Here is a 15,397-nt window from a genome sequence, read left to right on the forward strand (position 1 = left end):
GCAATGGAGAAAGAAAGGGGTACTGCTCATTAACGCTAGTTGTCTATCACAATTTTCTAAAGCAAAGATCATCTGCAACTTGAATTTGGTTTTATTCAACAGGAAGAAAAGAATGACAAAGGGCTTTCCAGTCTGAGGCCATTCATGTGTTAGCAATCTCCTAACTGAAAGGATGGGTGTAGCCTTCAGAAGAAAACTTCACAAACTGGCAGGCAAGGATATTTTCATGAAAGGTGAAGACAAGAAGCCTAGACATTCAAATACCCTGCAAGCCTACAGGCATAAACCCGTTCTGCAACTCCGCATTGCAATTACAGTCAGTGCAGAATTCATGTGTGTCTGTGTGTGTCCATATATATCTACAAAAGGTAATAAATCTACAGTCTAGTGGCCAGTTATTTACAAAATACTAATTCATTATGACAGAGCCAGAGGGGGACTCGTCCTGCCCCTGCCCTCAGCTTCCATTTGACAAAGTCCATGTGCTGCTGTGTACACTTATATTTAAACTTAATCCATTTTCCTCTGTCATCCTACAATTACAATACAAGTCACAATAATATTAAATTTCACAGCCTACAGCATTGCACAATTGAACCATTACTGTAATGAAAACTGACTCCCTTTGATATTAACACTGGTGTTTTCTCTCATTTGCTACCCATGAAATACAGGAAGAGACCAATGTTGTTTTAATTAAAGAATTGTTGTTCAAAATATGCTACTGGGAATATTAAAGTAGTTCTTTGCTCTCGCAGCAAAGATAATCAGGTATTTATATGGTTTGGGTTTTTGAAAAAATAAAGAAAGTCTGTGCCATGGATTCAGTGAAACACAAAACCACCACTCTACTTGCGCTCGCAGAGGCAGGGTGTGCCAAAACCAAGAAACATGGCGCTTTGTTGAAAAGATGCAGAGCAGTAGTTAGCATGGAACGGAAAGTCAAACCAAACCATGTGTGCTTCTTACACAAGTCACTGAAGTCTTTGCTGTTAGAAAGCTAACAGAGACCAGCTGTCATTTGCAAAAGAACTACTTTTCAAAAAGGGCACTGTAAATCACAAGCTATGGATGGAAGAAAGAAACAATGAAAACAGATTGTTCTATTGCTGTGCCGTTCCGTGCTCTTCTCCATTTCTATTACAGAAACAAATCTCATGTCAGCCACAACGCAAGGATACAAACCAAAGTTTTCAGTCTTCCTTAACTACAATTTGTTCACACCTGTACAGTCTTGTTCCAAGACATGCTCCAAGCAAAGTCTATAAAAGAGGGCGGGGTCTGTCTTCTTACTCAATGAGACATTAATAATCAGTGATGATATCTCAAATTCAAAGAAAAAAATTCAGCTGCTTTGCAGTTGTTAGAAAAGATATTACTGCATACCATTTGCCTGCATAAGGAAACATTTGGAAGCTGAACAAGTTGTTAACTCACAACTTTCAGGAAAAGTTATGCCAAATCAACTATGATGGTGTCATCATAAGACAAACCAAACGTATTTTGGCAAACCTTTGTTATGCAAAGATTTTCAGAATCCAGCTGCAACTCACTTTCACTCCTACCTATACTGCATCCTTTTTCTCTTTATATAAACAGGACAGTTTTCAGATGGAAAAGGGAAAAAAACAAAAACCAAAAACAACAAATGAGCAAAAACCCAGATGAGACACCTACAATTGGCCTGCAGTTGCATCTCACATTAAACCCAAGATGCAGCCACTGGTAAGCGTGGAGATCCTATGTTAATTACCAACTTTTCCAAAGTCTGACTGACTTGCAGAAGCAGAATCAAGCATGACCGCCTCTGCTACCTCCAAGACAGCAGTAATATCTGAACTACCAAAAAACAGCTCTTGCCCTACTGCAGTGCTGAGCCTCTCGAATTAAGATAAGCTGCCAGTGGAGTAGTTTAAAAATGCCCAGAGGTGTACTCATCACTAGATTGGACATCCCTACCCAGGTGGAAAAGTCCATCAGAAGGTTTCACCAAGTGGCTGGAGACCGCAGGAGCCTCAGCCACTCCATTTTGATCTGCTTGCTGCCCTGTGCCTGTGTCTCAGCCTCTACCACAGGGAGGCTCAGCATGGTCAGTTAGTCACAAACCAGATTATCCTTCAGGGGTTAACCTGATCTGCTCTGGGGATCAACTGAACTGCTCATATCAACCAGTCATCTGTGGAAATGCATTGGCATCACACTGAACTGCAAACAAAAGCACAGAAAATTGGGTACAGGCAGAGCTACCAGTGCAGACAGAAGTCTAGGAACAAAGGTGATGGACCTGCTCGAACTGTCCCAGCCAGCATGAGGGATCACCACCAGCATGGCTGTGCTGGTAGCTGGCAAGCTAAGTGGAAATTAAGACTCACTCCAAGTGCAGACAGGGCTGTAGCTTCTGACATCATTTTCTGATAGAAAGAAATGTAATGAAGCTTCAAAGAGACGTGTATTTGTCCAACCCCAAAAAACCTTTTCACTCTGGCCTTGGTTCAAGACAGCTCATGCTTAAATTTGTCCCGCTTCAGCAAAAATATTCAGCATTCAGCACATGCTCAACATAAGCAGAAGAGCTCAACATGAGCTCTTCTGAATGAGGATAGTTTCCTGAGTCAGGCTCGCGGAGCAGAGTTCAGTCGTGCTCATCTTGCTGTCACACACTGATCCACAGAACTGAAAAGATTACAATAAGAAATACATTTATGAAAATTTAGTTTTTCTCTTCAAAAACTGTCTAAAATGTCCAATAAAATTAGAAGGAACAACAATTACCACCAAAAATCATGGATTTTAGAATATTTATCACACAGACCAGTAATCTTGCCTGCCAGTGTGACCTTCCTTGTTCAGCTAATCCATGTAGCCTGGAAATACCTTGGAAAAAAAGAAAAAAGAAAAAAAGAACCAAAAAAAATAAAGGTCAAGTGTTGTGCAGTGATTAAGCTAGACTGCTTCTGAACTAAACAGAAATTAATTAAACATGAAGAAAGCAACTGAAGTGTGGACAGTGAATGCTATGGGACTGCAAAACCTCAAAAGGAGTCAAGATATGCCTAACTCCAAACTTGCACTTTCATCCTGTCAGGTATAGAAACCAACTGCTGCTCAGAAGGTAAGTAAGCAGATGGCAAGCACCAAAAAAAATGAAAATGCAAAGTGATGCACCACTTGAAGAGTTAGAACTGTAGTTATGTGTGCTTTCACCAGTGCTCACTGCATAGGTTCCTTAAACAAACTGCTTCAAACTTGCAGAACATCAAAAGCCAGATGGGCCTTCCTGAATGAATCCACAGGCAAGGAGCCAGGACTCCCGTTTGCTGCAGAAATAGGCCTGGACTTGATTTGAGTCTTCTCAGCTCTGACAGGCTGGAGTCTGGCAGACCTCCCAATCCAAAATAAAATAGCATTCAATTGCAACTAGGCTTTAACTAATAATAATAATAATAAATTTTAAATCCCTCTTATTAGCTTTAACATGCACTTCCCTTTACAGCGCATTGTTCACCTTTCCCACCACTGTTCTTTGGTTTGGGTACCTAAGCAAATACACTATTCAAATAAACACTAACAAAACAGTCAGAAGCAATTGACAGCATCACAGATTTTTCAGGCTAATGTATCATTACAGCATTTAGTCTATCCTCCTGTGCATTCTTTATCCTTTGAAGTGTACACAGTTCCAAATGCTACTAAATAAAGTTTTGCAAATTCTATTTTAGCCATTAATCACAAGACATTTAAAAAGAATGCTGTAGGTTGAAAAACCATCTTATAGTTATGTATATGCTATGCATCAGGAATGATTCACCTAGCAACATAATCCTCTACCAGCCTTTATCTTTTTTGGCCTGGGACCTGCTTTTAAAACCAGAAGAAAGCATAGACTATTACATCAAAGTTTAAATCAGCTGCATTATAATTATCGTGCTGATACCGCAATAAACACTGGGTGTTGGCTGGCCAGGATTGCCAAAAAAGATAGAGGTCCTGCCCTTATTCACTGTCTTTGACAGTGTATATAATCACATCAAAGGAAAGTTCTCTCCATCACAGTTAGCAGAAAAAAAAGATCTGGATGTTCTCTTTCCTTGAGTAAATGATAGATTTTTGTTCATTACAATAAAAGTTTTGCCTATAATGAGAAAAACAATTACAATGTAGAGCCCTTGAAGGCTAATGTAATACTCACTAAAGGCACTGGAAGTATTTTCATGGAGTTGAACAGGACCTAGATGGAAGCCTTAAACATGTTTACCTACTTGCAGCTGAAAATACAAAATACTTAAGGACATTTTCAAATATGGAATTTAAAATTATATATTTGCAAACCTGTAGTTAAGACTTCTTGAAGACTTCTGAAAATCTGGCTAACCTTAAACATTAATTTATAAGCACAAAAAATAACAAAACTAACAACTAATTCAGAACGACACTGAAGACACTACAAGTCTAAGCACCAGTTTAAGGAATGTCTGTGTGTGCTTTGTCATTTCATTTTTGAAGATGGAGCTGTCCTCGAGGGCAGAGGAGCAACGGCAGAACTGTTTTTCGTTCTGCCATTTTGTTTTCATACTTGGCGTTCAGAAACAGACTCACTGAAAATGTGCTTGTTTTCTTAAATCGTGCCCCCTCGCTCTCCCCCTTTAGGGAAACTCAGTGCAGACTGCACAAACCCCGTGTTAAGTCCATCTCTGAATCAACCTCTGCGAATAAATACTATTTCAGGGAAGTGGCACCTGCAAATGATTTTGTGTGGGAGCACACAGCCCTGGCACCCGCAGCACAGGGAGCCCCCTCCATACAGCAGCACCACCTATTCCTTTCTGTGCCTTGCCAAACGCACCGAGTCTTATCTCGCACATTTCTGAAATGTGACATGACAGGCAGGTTCGAAAGCTAAATGTTGGATAATGGTTGGCAAACAAAGGACATCGGTTTTTGCATTATTTCTTTAATTACTTTAACCCTTGTTCGAACAGAAAGCATAAGGCCAGAGTAATTCAGCTTCTCCCTTTGTCATTTGCCTGCCATAAATATGCACCAGTCTGCATTTGAAAAGCTGAAGGAGGCCGCAAGCTTGCTGGACATTTATCATGCTCTGTTCCCTGTTAACAAGCAAATACTTTAGTTGAATGGCCCATTAGCAATCATTGTCAAATGCAGAATGCAAGGTGCTTGGATGTGACCGGCCTGTAAATTAGATGAGGGTGCCCCTGTGCTTTGGAGAATTTCAGCAAATGAATTGGATCTTTTGAATATAGATTTCTGAAGGTTAAGCTGCAAGAGAGGAAACATATCTGAGTACTTCAGACTTTCACCAATCTGTTCGGCTCCCTATATGCACTTGTTTATTTTTCGTTTGTTAAATCGCATCAGCAGCTTGACAGTTTGGGTTCTGGAGTTGCCTTTTCAGTCAGATTGTGAAGCTTTCCAGCCTACTATGGGGTAGGATAAGAATGATAAATTTAAGCATGTAATTAACATCTTCATAAAAAAATAGAAAAGGGGGGGGGGGGAAAGAACCTTAAAAAGTGTCCAAGCCACTGCCAAAAAAACAGCATGAATCCCATTTTGCCGAGCTCATCCGAGGCTCGTTCCCACTAAAGAAAGACACAACTGTTATTGTAGACTTCGGTGGTTTTTTTCCCTTATGTCTAGACTCTGCCTAACAAATGCAGAATGCTTTCTTTTTCCCTCAGCAGTCAAATGAGCAGGCAATAAAGTAAATATTTCTCATTTGAATGGTACCCCGATTTGCAACGTAATGCTGACTTTAAGCTCTGGGTGTTTATGGTTGTCATTTGGGTAGAAAAGCAAGCCGTAACTACTTGGAAAGCTCTTTAAGAGAAAAGGCAGGGGAAAAAAAAACAGGCAGCTGCACTGGAAGAGGTATTTTACTACCTTTACAGCTGCAGATCGCTTAAAATAAATGACAAAGCAATGGCTACAATCTCGTCTGGCTGAACGCAAGAGGCTGACAGCAAACTCATCCCAATGATGGGGTTGGGGGGAAGAGGCAGATGCTTATCTCGTTCATTTCTAGATTTCAGCCAGCCACTCAGAAATAAATACCACCTAGAGACTAAGCCAATCAATTTGATTATCTGCAGTTTTACTGGCAAATAGGAATTAATGCTGGTTTGGGTTGTTGTTGTTTTTCCCCTTCTTTTATATTTCTGCAGAGTGGGAAACAAGAAACGCTGAAACACCTGGCTGGGGTGCGGACAATGCAGTATGTTTGTCAGTGCTGCTCCCGTGGAGTGAGGGATCGAGACCTTGGCCCGAAACAGAACCAAAATCTGTTCTCCTGGTCTCTGTTCTACTTCCACCCAACCCCAGCCCCACCTGTCCCCCCCTGCCGCCCGTGAAAGACAGCCAGGCCTGCAAGCAGCCCACCCAACAGCACAGCTGCTGCAGGGCCAGGCCTGGACAAGGAGAGCCATCCCTGCCTCACCACAGCCTCAAGCTTCAGCCGGCCCTTGCTCCAGACGGAGCAGCAAATGAAATCTATCTTTACCATATTATACACCACCAATGAGCAAGAACTGAGCAGCTTTTCTTCGCTGCTTTAACCAGCCTGAGCCACAAGTAGGCCTTTCATACAGCCTAATCCCGGCCCCGAGTTTTGTGCAGCTCTCACATAATGCCTTGCAGCCCGGAGCAAGGCCCTTAGTCTCCAGCACCCCTTTCAGAGACGTGTCATTTCTAACATCAAGCTAATCTATATGTTGCCATGGCATCACCCTTTATCTGCCTTTACATCTTATGAACTGCATGGATTTACCACATTATTTTTATCTGAAAGACAGAAAATGGTGGTTTTATTGCCATACAATCAGATTACTGCTGCTAGTTTCTCTATGCCTTTTTACCATACTTCAATCAAAAGGGATCAGTTTCTTTATACTCTGCCCTTGATTTACATTACATCTGTAAAGACCTAGTCTGGGTTGTAATCCCCTTATTAACTATGACCAGGGTTGATTTGCCTAAAAATAAAAGCAAATTGTGTCAGACCTTTTCACTTTGTTTTTGATTCGGAACTACAAAATGGATTACTAAAGAAATCTTCAGAGTTCACACGGCTGGTATAGTACTGAATTTAAAATGAGAATTAAACAAGTTAAACATGGGAGCTGTGTCAACGGTTTACATTTTCCATCATGGGAGAAAGGCTGAACTGCATTTGTCTTTGTGTTCTCCAGCTTTAAAGAGACAATGAAGCCACAGGAGTTTTTCCAAGCTCTTCTAACACTGTCTATTTGCCATCCTCCCTTCCTCTGCTTTTCAGGCAACTCCCTCCCAAACTCTTCTCCCTTGCCGCTCCCTTCCCCCTCCACCCTAGAAAAAGCCTCACTCGAGAGAAGAGTGCTCTGGTTAAAAGTTTATAGTTCTATGGCACTGCATATTTTAATCAAAATATTTCAAGCAGTGTAACATTCCTATTTAAGTTTCCACAACGCCTCACAAAGAATGAGCTCATAAGCAAATCCATGTAGATGTATGATAAATGACCTGAAAAACAGGTTTCTTTATGTCAGCAGTCAAGGAAGGCAGACATTAGGCACACATGAATAACATTTTAATCACTACTTTTTTCTCAGAAGAACACTTTCTTCTCATTTGCAACGAGCAATTTCTAGTACCGCAGGTTGCACGACACATGAAGACCAGATCCTCAAAAAGGCCTTGGTTCTGGCTGCTGTGCAAGTCTCCAAGGCCTGTCCTGGCCGGCATGCCACTGCAGTCACCTCAGGCCCTTTGCTGCCTTTCCATTACAAGAACCTTCACCAAATTTGCAACAATCTTAATTGTCACACCTCAAGCAATGCAATTGCCTTACAACAAAACAGGAAAAAGGAAGAAAAAAAGAGAGGGAGGGAGGAATTCTTGTGTGTGGAAAGAGGGGGGGGACATACTGATTTTAGCTTGACTTTTAGTCACTGCTTTTCTAAAAGCAATTACTTCGTTAAACAAAGTGAAACAACATGGCACAGCTTACAGATAACATGCTTTATGATAATTACGATAAATAATATATCAGTTATACTCCCCCTGTAAAAGGCTAGGGGAAAATAACCAACTGAAAAATCTGGACATTACTTCATTCTGAATTCATTTTGCTAATTCACTTGTGTTAAGACCTGGCTATAAACACCAGAGATGTTTGGAAATGGACTGGAAGACACCACTCACTTCTTGTATAAGCATGCCAAGTGTCAACAGCTATGTTTTGGGTACAATTTAGAAGCATGTGTTTAAATCATTTTAACCTTCCACTCCTGTTTCTTCAGCTTGAAGCTGCAATTGTTGAGGTTAGAAAGTGCGCTCCCATGACACCAGACTCCTATATAAATTCTTGTCTAGCAAGAGGCTACCAAACATGTTGTGAGGTATCGTTTTAGCAAGCTCTTTGTGCTTCGGCAGGCTCACTTGTCCTGTGAAACAAGCACTGTCCATTACCTACAGTTTATCATCCTGACAAAATGTGAGGAATGTGGATGTGAAAGCACTAACAATTCCACCCCTGGTGCTTTCCCCTTTTTTCTCTCTATATTAAAACCGACAAGATTAACCCAAATGCAAACTGCAGAGCATAGTTCAAGGGGCTATTCAATCGGTAGTGAATGTGCATTTGTTTACCTACAAAAATAAGAATTTCAGAAATAATGAGAAGCAGACTAGTCTATATGCCACTGAATAGCCCATTTAACAGGGTCATCAATTGTAGTTTATTTTATCAGTTTCTGACATGTGAGCATTCATTCAGAGATGGGCTGTGAAATATCCCATATATAATTGGTTATAAGAGATAGAGAGAAACAGCTATATAATCTAACTTAATCAGTGTCAAATGCAGCAGTTTTGAGGATACGCTTCCACATGTTACCAAGGAGAACTGCCTTGCTCACCAGCCTATAGCACGCAAGGCATAGAGACGCTCAGACAGAAACAATGGGTTTTGAATGAGATTTTGCGAAGGTTTGACTGAAATGCACTCCACGACACTATGCTCTGTCATACATTTCAGAGGCAGTGTTGAGTGCTTGGGAGGTGAAACTGAGGTAATCCATGATATCTATATATATTGTTTATCTTGGCAGAAACAGCACAGGCAGAAAGTCCCTAATTAAAAAGCGTCAACAGGAGTTAAGTCTACAGAATAATTTCTCACTGCATTTTCAAGATCATGATAACTAACTTTCTTCAAATAAGAAGTCTGTAACATCTACAAAAACATCTGCAATGATGACATTTAACCTCCCAAGCTATAAAGTCAGAGGTATAATTATCTTATGTCACTTAAAATACACCTCTTGTGACTCGGTGGAGGCAATGAAAGTAGAGCTCAAGGAAGGGAGAAAGGAGCTGAGCAGGGCAGAGAAGTCTGTGTTCAGACAGCTACTGTGTACTCTCAATCCCAGCCACCTGCTAAAAATTACAACCTCTAAACTTCAGTGCAAAACCAATTCAGTTTATATGTTCACCTTAACCTAAAATTTATTATTTCTTACTTTATATTAACCTGACTAATAACTTCTCCCAGCATGTAATTGCCTACCTGTTCAGCAGATTTATGTGTTGAGGCTTTCAATGGAGTTAAATGAATAGCTTCCCTGAATAAATTAACCAGTACCAAAGATAGTTATTATTTCAAACCTAGAAAGGAGCTTTATTATACTACGCTGAGATCCTTTCAGCAGCTTACTTCTCAAGCGTGTTGAATCCCAAGCGAGGACAACCTTGTCTAAGGAGAAATTATTCAGTATCCTTTGGGCAAACAATTGTGACAAGAATTAGTAAGAAATCCTGCTCCGAGAAGTGGAGCTGTCTCACCAACAGCAATATTGGTAATGCATTTGTAAGCTTCCTCAAAGTATGGGCCTCCAAGTGGCCTATAAATCACTATCCCCAGCAATTGAAAAGACTAATTTTAATAGTGTACTTCTTCACTGTGGTGATTAAGCCCCAATGAATCACTCAAGAAAACTCAATTACATCAACAGCAGAACCTATTTTTAAGCATGCATTTAAGTTGAAAAAGTAATTAGATATTATCATTAGATCTACCATTAACAACATTGAAACCTTTTTTTTTGTAATCAAATAGTTTAGAATTACCCAAATGGAAACAACTTGTATTTGATAAAGGCAGCATATCCCCAGGCACTATAAGATGGGTTGAATTCTGCTGCTTGGATACTTTAATTTCACTGATGGCTAATAAAAGCTACAAGGTAAGTTTAAAAAAAAAAAAAAAAAAAAAAGCAAAACAGGTTGGAACTGAAGGAGCAGCAGAGGAGAGGCCAGAGCAGCAAGCTGTTCTGCATTGGAAGAGTGACCTCTGTAGGAAAACGCTGAGCATAGGGCTGGCGATGCAAACCTCCAGGGCTGAGCCAAGCCTGTTTTCCACACGCACAGTAGGCCCACTAATGCAATGCAGCCCCACCTCGCAGCCTGTGACTTTTGAGAACTCACACAGCACCGCAAAGCCCACTTTATTATCACCTACTTCTCTTTATTCTCAGGTGTCATGCCATACCACCTTTCTTAAACCAAAGAAAGGGCTTTAAACTGCACACATCATAGAAGTGTGGAGCCAGAGACTGGAGCTAAACTTTGTTATCCTAACTGGCTTCCCACCTAGTGTATGTGTAAATAAAATGAACATTTGCCGCAATATTAAGAATAAAAACACAGAAATGGCTATTCCACGGCCTTCCTATCAGTTTTCATTTTTTAAAATTAAAGATTAGGAAACTTCTCTGTAAAGAAGTCACACAGAGATACAGCAAATAGCTTCATTATTGAAAACTGCTGGCATAAAACCTGCAAGTTTTTCCTCAGCAGGAACAATGGTAGGGAAAATGGTAGGGAATGATGACAGTAAGACAAGACTTGATAAACTTGAGTTGCCACTTTTAATTCAAATTTTTAAGCCTTCCCCAATTTTTTGGAGATCCTGCCACCCGCACAGAATTAAGCCCCAGTCCAGGAAATACTCCATTCTTCTCATTTCATTGCAACCTAACATTTCCTCTAAAAAGTCCCCTGGGAAAACGAGACAGATACTCCCTGGATTTAATTGGAAATTTTAAATTCAATTAATACAATGCATACAGTTTGCTTTTAAATATATATTAAAGATGTAATGTAAGTTCGAATAAATTATTTTAATCCATTTCTGGTTTAAAACTTCCTTAACTTATTACAGACTATCCCTTCCTAGCCAAGGAAAAAAAAATTGCTACGGTGTTTTTAATCACAAAAGTTCAAAGGGTTTCACAGCCGGACGAAGCCAACTTTTATTTTCCATATGTCAAAAAAAAAAAAAAAATGAAAGGGACAGAAAAGTTTTCCTCAGATAGACTTTTATTTGGAAAGACGGCCCACTTTCCGAAGTACTCTTCTTTCCCAAAGTACAAGTTCCTTCTGTTTAAGTTTTTAAAGAATATGCTATTTAAGTTTTTAAACATGTGCTATTTTAAGACGTGGCTTTGATAGCGAAGCCCTGGGAGCCCATGCAGTTTTTTGCCGGGGTTTGCTAATGAAGAATGACACTAAATGGTTGCGTGATGGGTAGCGCTCACTTCATTACTCACTGACATGTGCCTTGATACCATCAACTCCACCACCAAATTTAGCCCTGCTCTACGCAGATGCAACCCCGCCGGAGTCAAGCGAGATGAGTTTGCATCTGCGGGCGGAGAAGTTGAGGAGCACCCACACACCCACACAGCCCCTTCCCGGCAGCGCCGCCCGGTGCCTCCGGCCCCGCGGCCTCCGCCGCTCCCACCGCGGGATGGCGGCGGCTCCCCCGCGGGGCCCTGCACCCCTCCCGCAGCCTCCAGCCCGGTGCTACCGCCCCTCCCCGGCCCGACTCCCCCCGGCCCCGCTCCGTCCCGGTGGGGGCAATCAGCGGGGTGCCACCGCCACACGGCCCCGAGAGGGCCGGATCCTGCCGGGACCCCCCCACCTCCCCACTCCGCCCTGTCCCGTCTCCTGAGGGCCGCGGCAGCGTCCCCCCGCGGAGGGAGGAGGAGGAGGTAGAGGAGGGTGGCGGTGGCGACGACTTACTTGGGGTTGGAGGAATTCCAATAGATGGGGTCTAAAACGATGGACCTGGCCAGTGCAGTTCTGCATAAAACCATCGCGACTCCCCAGCAGTACTTCCAGGCGGAGCCGTCGCGCCTCCGCGCTGCCATGGTCGCGGGCGGCACCGAGCCCGTGCCCGGCGCCTCGCCAACTCCGCCGCACCTGGGCGGGCGCCCGGTATCCCCAAGGCCGGGACGGGTGGGAAAAAAAAATAGAATACAATAATAACAAAATAATTTTTAAAAAAGATATCACACGAGGCGGCGGCGGGTCGACGATGCACTTGGCGAGAGCCGCGACAGATCTACTGAGTCATGTATGCCAGCCGCACGTAGGGCATCGATTCTCCTGCGAGGTAAGATCCCAGCCACCTCCGAAGTAACGACGGCGATAAGGAGAAAAAAAAAAAAAGCAAACGCCTCAGTCCTTCCTCTCACTCGGGGTCTGCCGGCTGCCTTGGAGGATGCCACTCAAACTGCCAACTCCCATTTGGATCCAGTGCGCCATACACATTCACAGTGTCTAAGGCTCGCGTGAAAAGGAGTAGAAAAAAAAAAAACAAAAAAACAAAAAAACAACACAGCAAACGGTGGTGGGAGAAATAAAAAGGGCTGGGCAAAGGGGGCACAGCCCCGGCAGGAGGCTCCTGCTACGTGTCTCTCAGCGCTGCCCGCAGTTTGCAATCCACACAGGCACCAGCCCGGGCTGTTTCGGGGAGCTCGGGCGCAACCGCGAGTCAATAAATCCACTCCGAGAGTCACCTCCCCCGGTCCCGGGGAGGCGCATCCGCAGGGCTCCGGCTCCCCCGGGGGGCACCGCCGCTGTCCTTGCCGCCGGCGCAGGGCGAGAAATAAAATTAATTAAAAATAAAGCAGAGAGCGGAGGGGGAGGGTCGCAGCGTCAAAACCTCTCCCTTACGAGATCCGCAGTGCGCGCCGCGGCGGCAGGAGCAGGAGAGCGCCGGGCGCGGGGCTCAACGCGGAGCAGACGCGGCTCCAGCCGCCGCCACCGCCGTTCCCCCGCCGCCTTCCTTCACCCGAGCCCCCGCTGCTGCCGTCACCGCTCCGCTACCACCACCACTGCTGCCGCCGCCGCGAGTCCCCGGCGCAGGAGCGCGGCCGGCGGCAGCGCGCCGCCGTAGCCATATAAGCGCGGCCCCGCCGCCCCGCCGCCGCCGCTCATAGGGCCGCCGCCGGGCCGCCGCGCTGGTTGGGCGCCGCGCGTGTCACTTACCGCTGCCGCCGCGGCGGGCGGGGCCGAGCCGAGCCGTGCTGAGCCGTGCCGAGCCGGGCCGAGCCGGCAGGTAACACCCCCCGGCTGTAACACCCACCCCGGCTGAGCCACCCCCCCCCCCGGCCCCGTAACATACACACACACACACACACACACACACACACCCCTCCCCGGTCTGGGGGCGGCAGGCGGAGAGAGGGAGAAGCCCGCGCGCTTCGTGTCGCTTTTTAGCTGCGTGGGGCGAGAATGAGGAAAACGAGAGACTGGGGAGGAAAAAAAAAAAAAGAAAAAAGCAAAGTCTTTGCTAAAATTGAGCACGCTTCTGTCTAAGGGCCAGGCGCTCCGTGGGGAGCGGGGCTGCGGGTCTCACCCTGCCGTGCCCCTCCGGTGCCCCGCCGGCCCTGCCCCCGCCGTCTGCGGGTCCGCAAAGTTTGGCCGTGCGGGGCGATCGGCCCCAGGCCGCCCCGGAGCCCGCAGGACTTGGCCCCGGCTCAGCCTCCCGGCTCGGCACCGGCTTCCCTCCCGTCCCCTGGCCGCCGCTCAGCGCCGCTTTCCTCCCCGCCACGCTTACGGGGGACGGAATTTTAGGATCCGGCTTCTTTTCACACCTCCCCGGCACCTGGACCTTTTACTTCTCGCCGGCATCATTTTTTATTTCAGTATTATTTTATTTGTTCTTAGTCCCGGACAGCGCTGGAGGTGCTCCCCCGGAGGTCCCAAGGGGGGTGCGGAGGGAGCCGGGGAGGGGGCGCCGCGCCCCCGCCGCCGCCGCGCTCGGTGCCCGGCGCCCTGCGGCTCCCGCGGCACTTCCACGGGGCCACAGCTCCCACTAGCGGCCGGTGGCAGCCCTCGGAGGGGGCCGGGGGGTCCCCTCGGCCGGCCCCCGCCCGCAGAGCCCTCGCGTCCCGTCCTCAGCCGGCGCCCCCGCGGTCCCCTTCATGCCCCCCCCAAAAAAAAATTGCCCGGTAATTGGGGATAAAGGATGCACAACGCTGCCCCGGGCTGTGGGACTGGGGAACGGTCCGCGCCCAGAGCCGTACCCCGGGTAAATCCTGGGTGTGTAATGTCACGGCCGCTCCCGTAAAAACGGAGGGGCTTAGCGAATTTCTTCCAGCAGGGATTTCTTGCCAAAACAGTATCTGCAGAAAGGATTAAAAGTTAAATCCCAGGAAATTACGGCGCTCTTTCGGTCATTTCCCAGCCTTTTATTTCAAGCAGGCAAAGAACGTGCAGCAAAAGACTCTAATAAAGAGCCAATTTGGTCTAATTTAATTCCCGGAGTACCACTGGCATTTATTTAAAAACCGGGTTAGCGGCGGTGCTCCTCCGGCATTGGGGCGAACGTGAAGCAGACCGTAGGAGGGAAACGGCTGCCCAAATCCTTTCTTTCCCCGATCAATTTGGAAGAAAACGATCGCTCCCCACTTTCTATTCCCCAAAGCACCGCTGGCAGGAACCGCTCCCCTCGCCCGCAACAGAAGGAAAAGGGTTTTCTGAGGCGCGCTCGATGCCCCATAGCTTTTGTACTAATTGCGTTTGGTGGCTCCCTAATGCAATCTACCACTCAAGCAAACAAGGCAAGCAGTTTCCTTTTCGCGCAAAACATCGAATACGTTTTAAGCAAACTGCCTAATTCAATTTAATTTGCGGCGGGGAAGGAATTGCAGATCCGGCGACGCAATTTGGTGGAAAAGGATCTGATTCCCAGGCGGGAGACTTAGCACTCATGTGGGAGACAGGGCTTGCGTATCTATGCACATCGAGGGGCATCAAAGGATACCTTCATCAGCGAGGGAGAGAGAGAAGAACTTAATTATTCAACTTTTAAACAAACGGGTGGTGTGCGGCCAGGCGGGAGCCAAGGCAAACAGGGAGCCTGATAAACGCTTCTAGCAACAGAGAGGTGTAAAACAGCTTTACTTTTTTTTTTTCTTTCTTTTTTTCTTTTTTTTTTTTTTTTTGGTAACGCTGCTGCTTCTGTTTGTTTTGAAGTGAAAGATTACGGGCGGTGTTTTGTAAAAGCTGTGAGTAAACTGTGACCTCTAACTCGCCGTATCCTTGCTTTAAG

At 45.5% G+C, this 15,397-nt stretch overlaps 1 protein-coding gene across 1 annotated transcript in view; it reads right to left on the reverse strand.

The window, feature by feature from the left end:
• Positions 1-13,205, reverse strand: part of EFNB2 (ephrin B2) — a 45,239-nt gene extending 32,034 nt beyond the window's left edge. Inside the window, exon 1 of the mRNA XM_084506451.1 lies at positions 12,079-13,205. Coding sequence (XP_084362577.1) covers positions 12,079-12,206 — 128 coding nt within the window. The 5' untranslated portion in view covers positions 12,207-13,205. The remainder of the gene's footprint in view (positions 1-12,078) is intronic.
• Between the last annotated feature and the right edge of the window lie 2,192 nt (positions 13,206-15,397).

Source organism: Aythya ferina (assembly GCF_964211825.1).
Source record: "Aythya ferina genome assembly, chromosome: 1".
Lineage (NCBI taxonomy): Eukaryota > Metazoa > Chordata > Aves > Anseriformes > Anatidae > Aythya > Aythya ferina.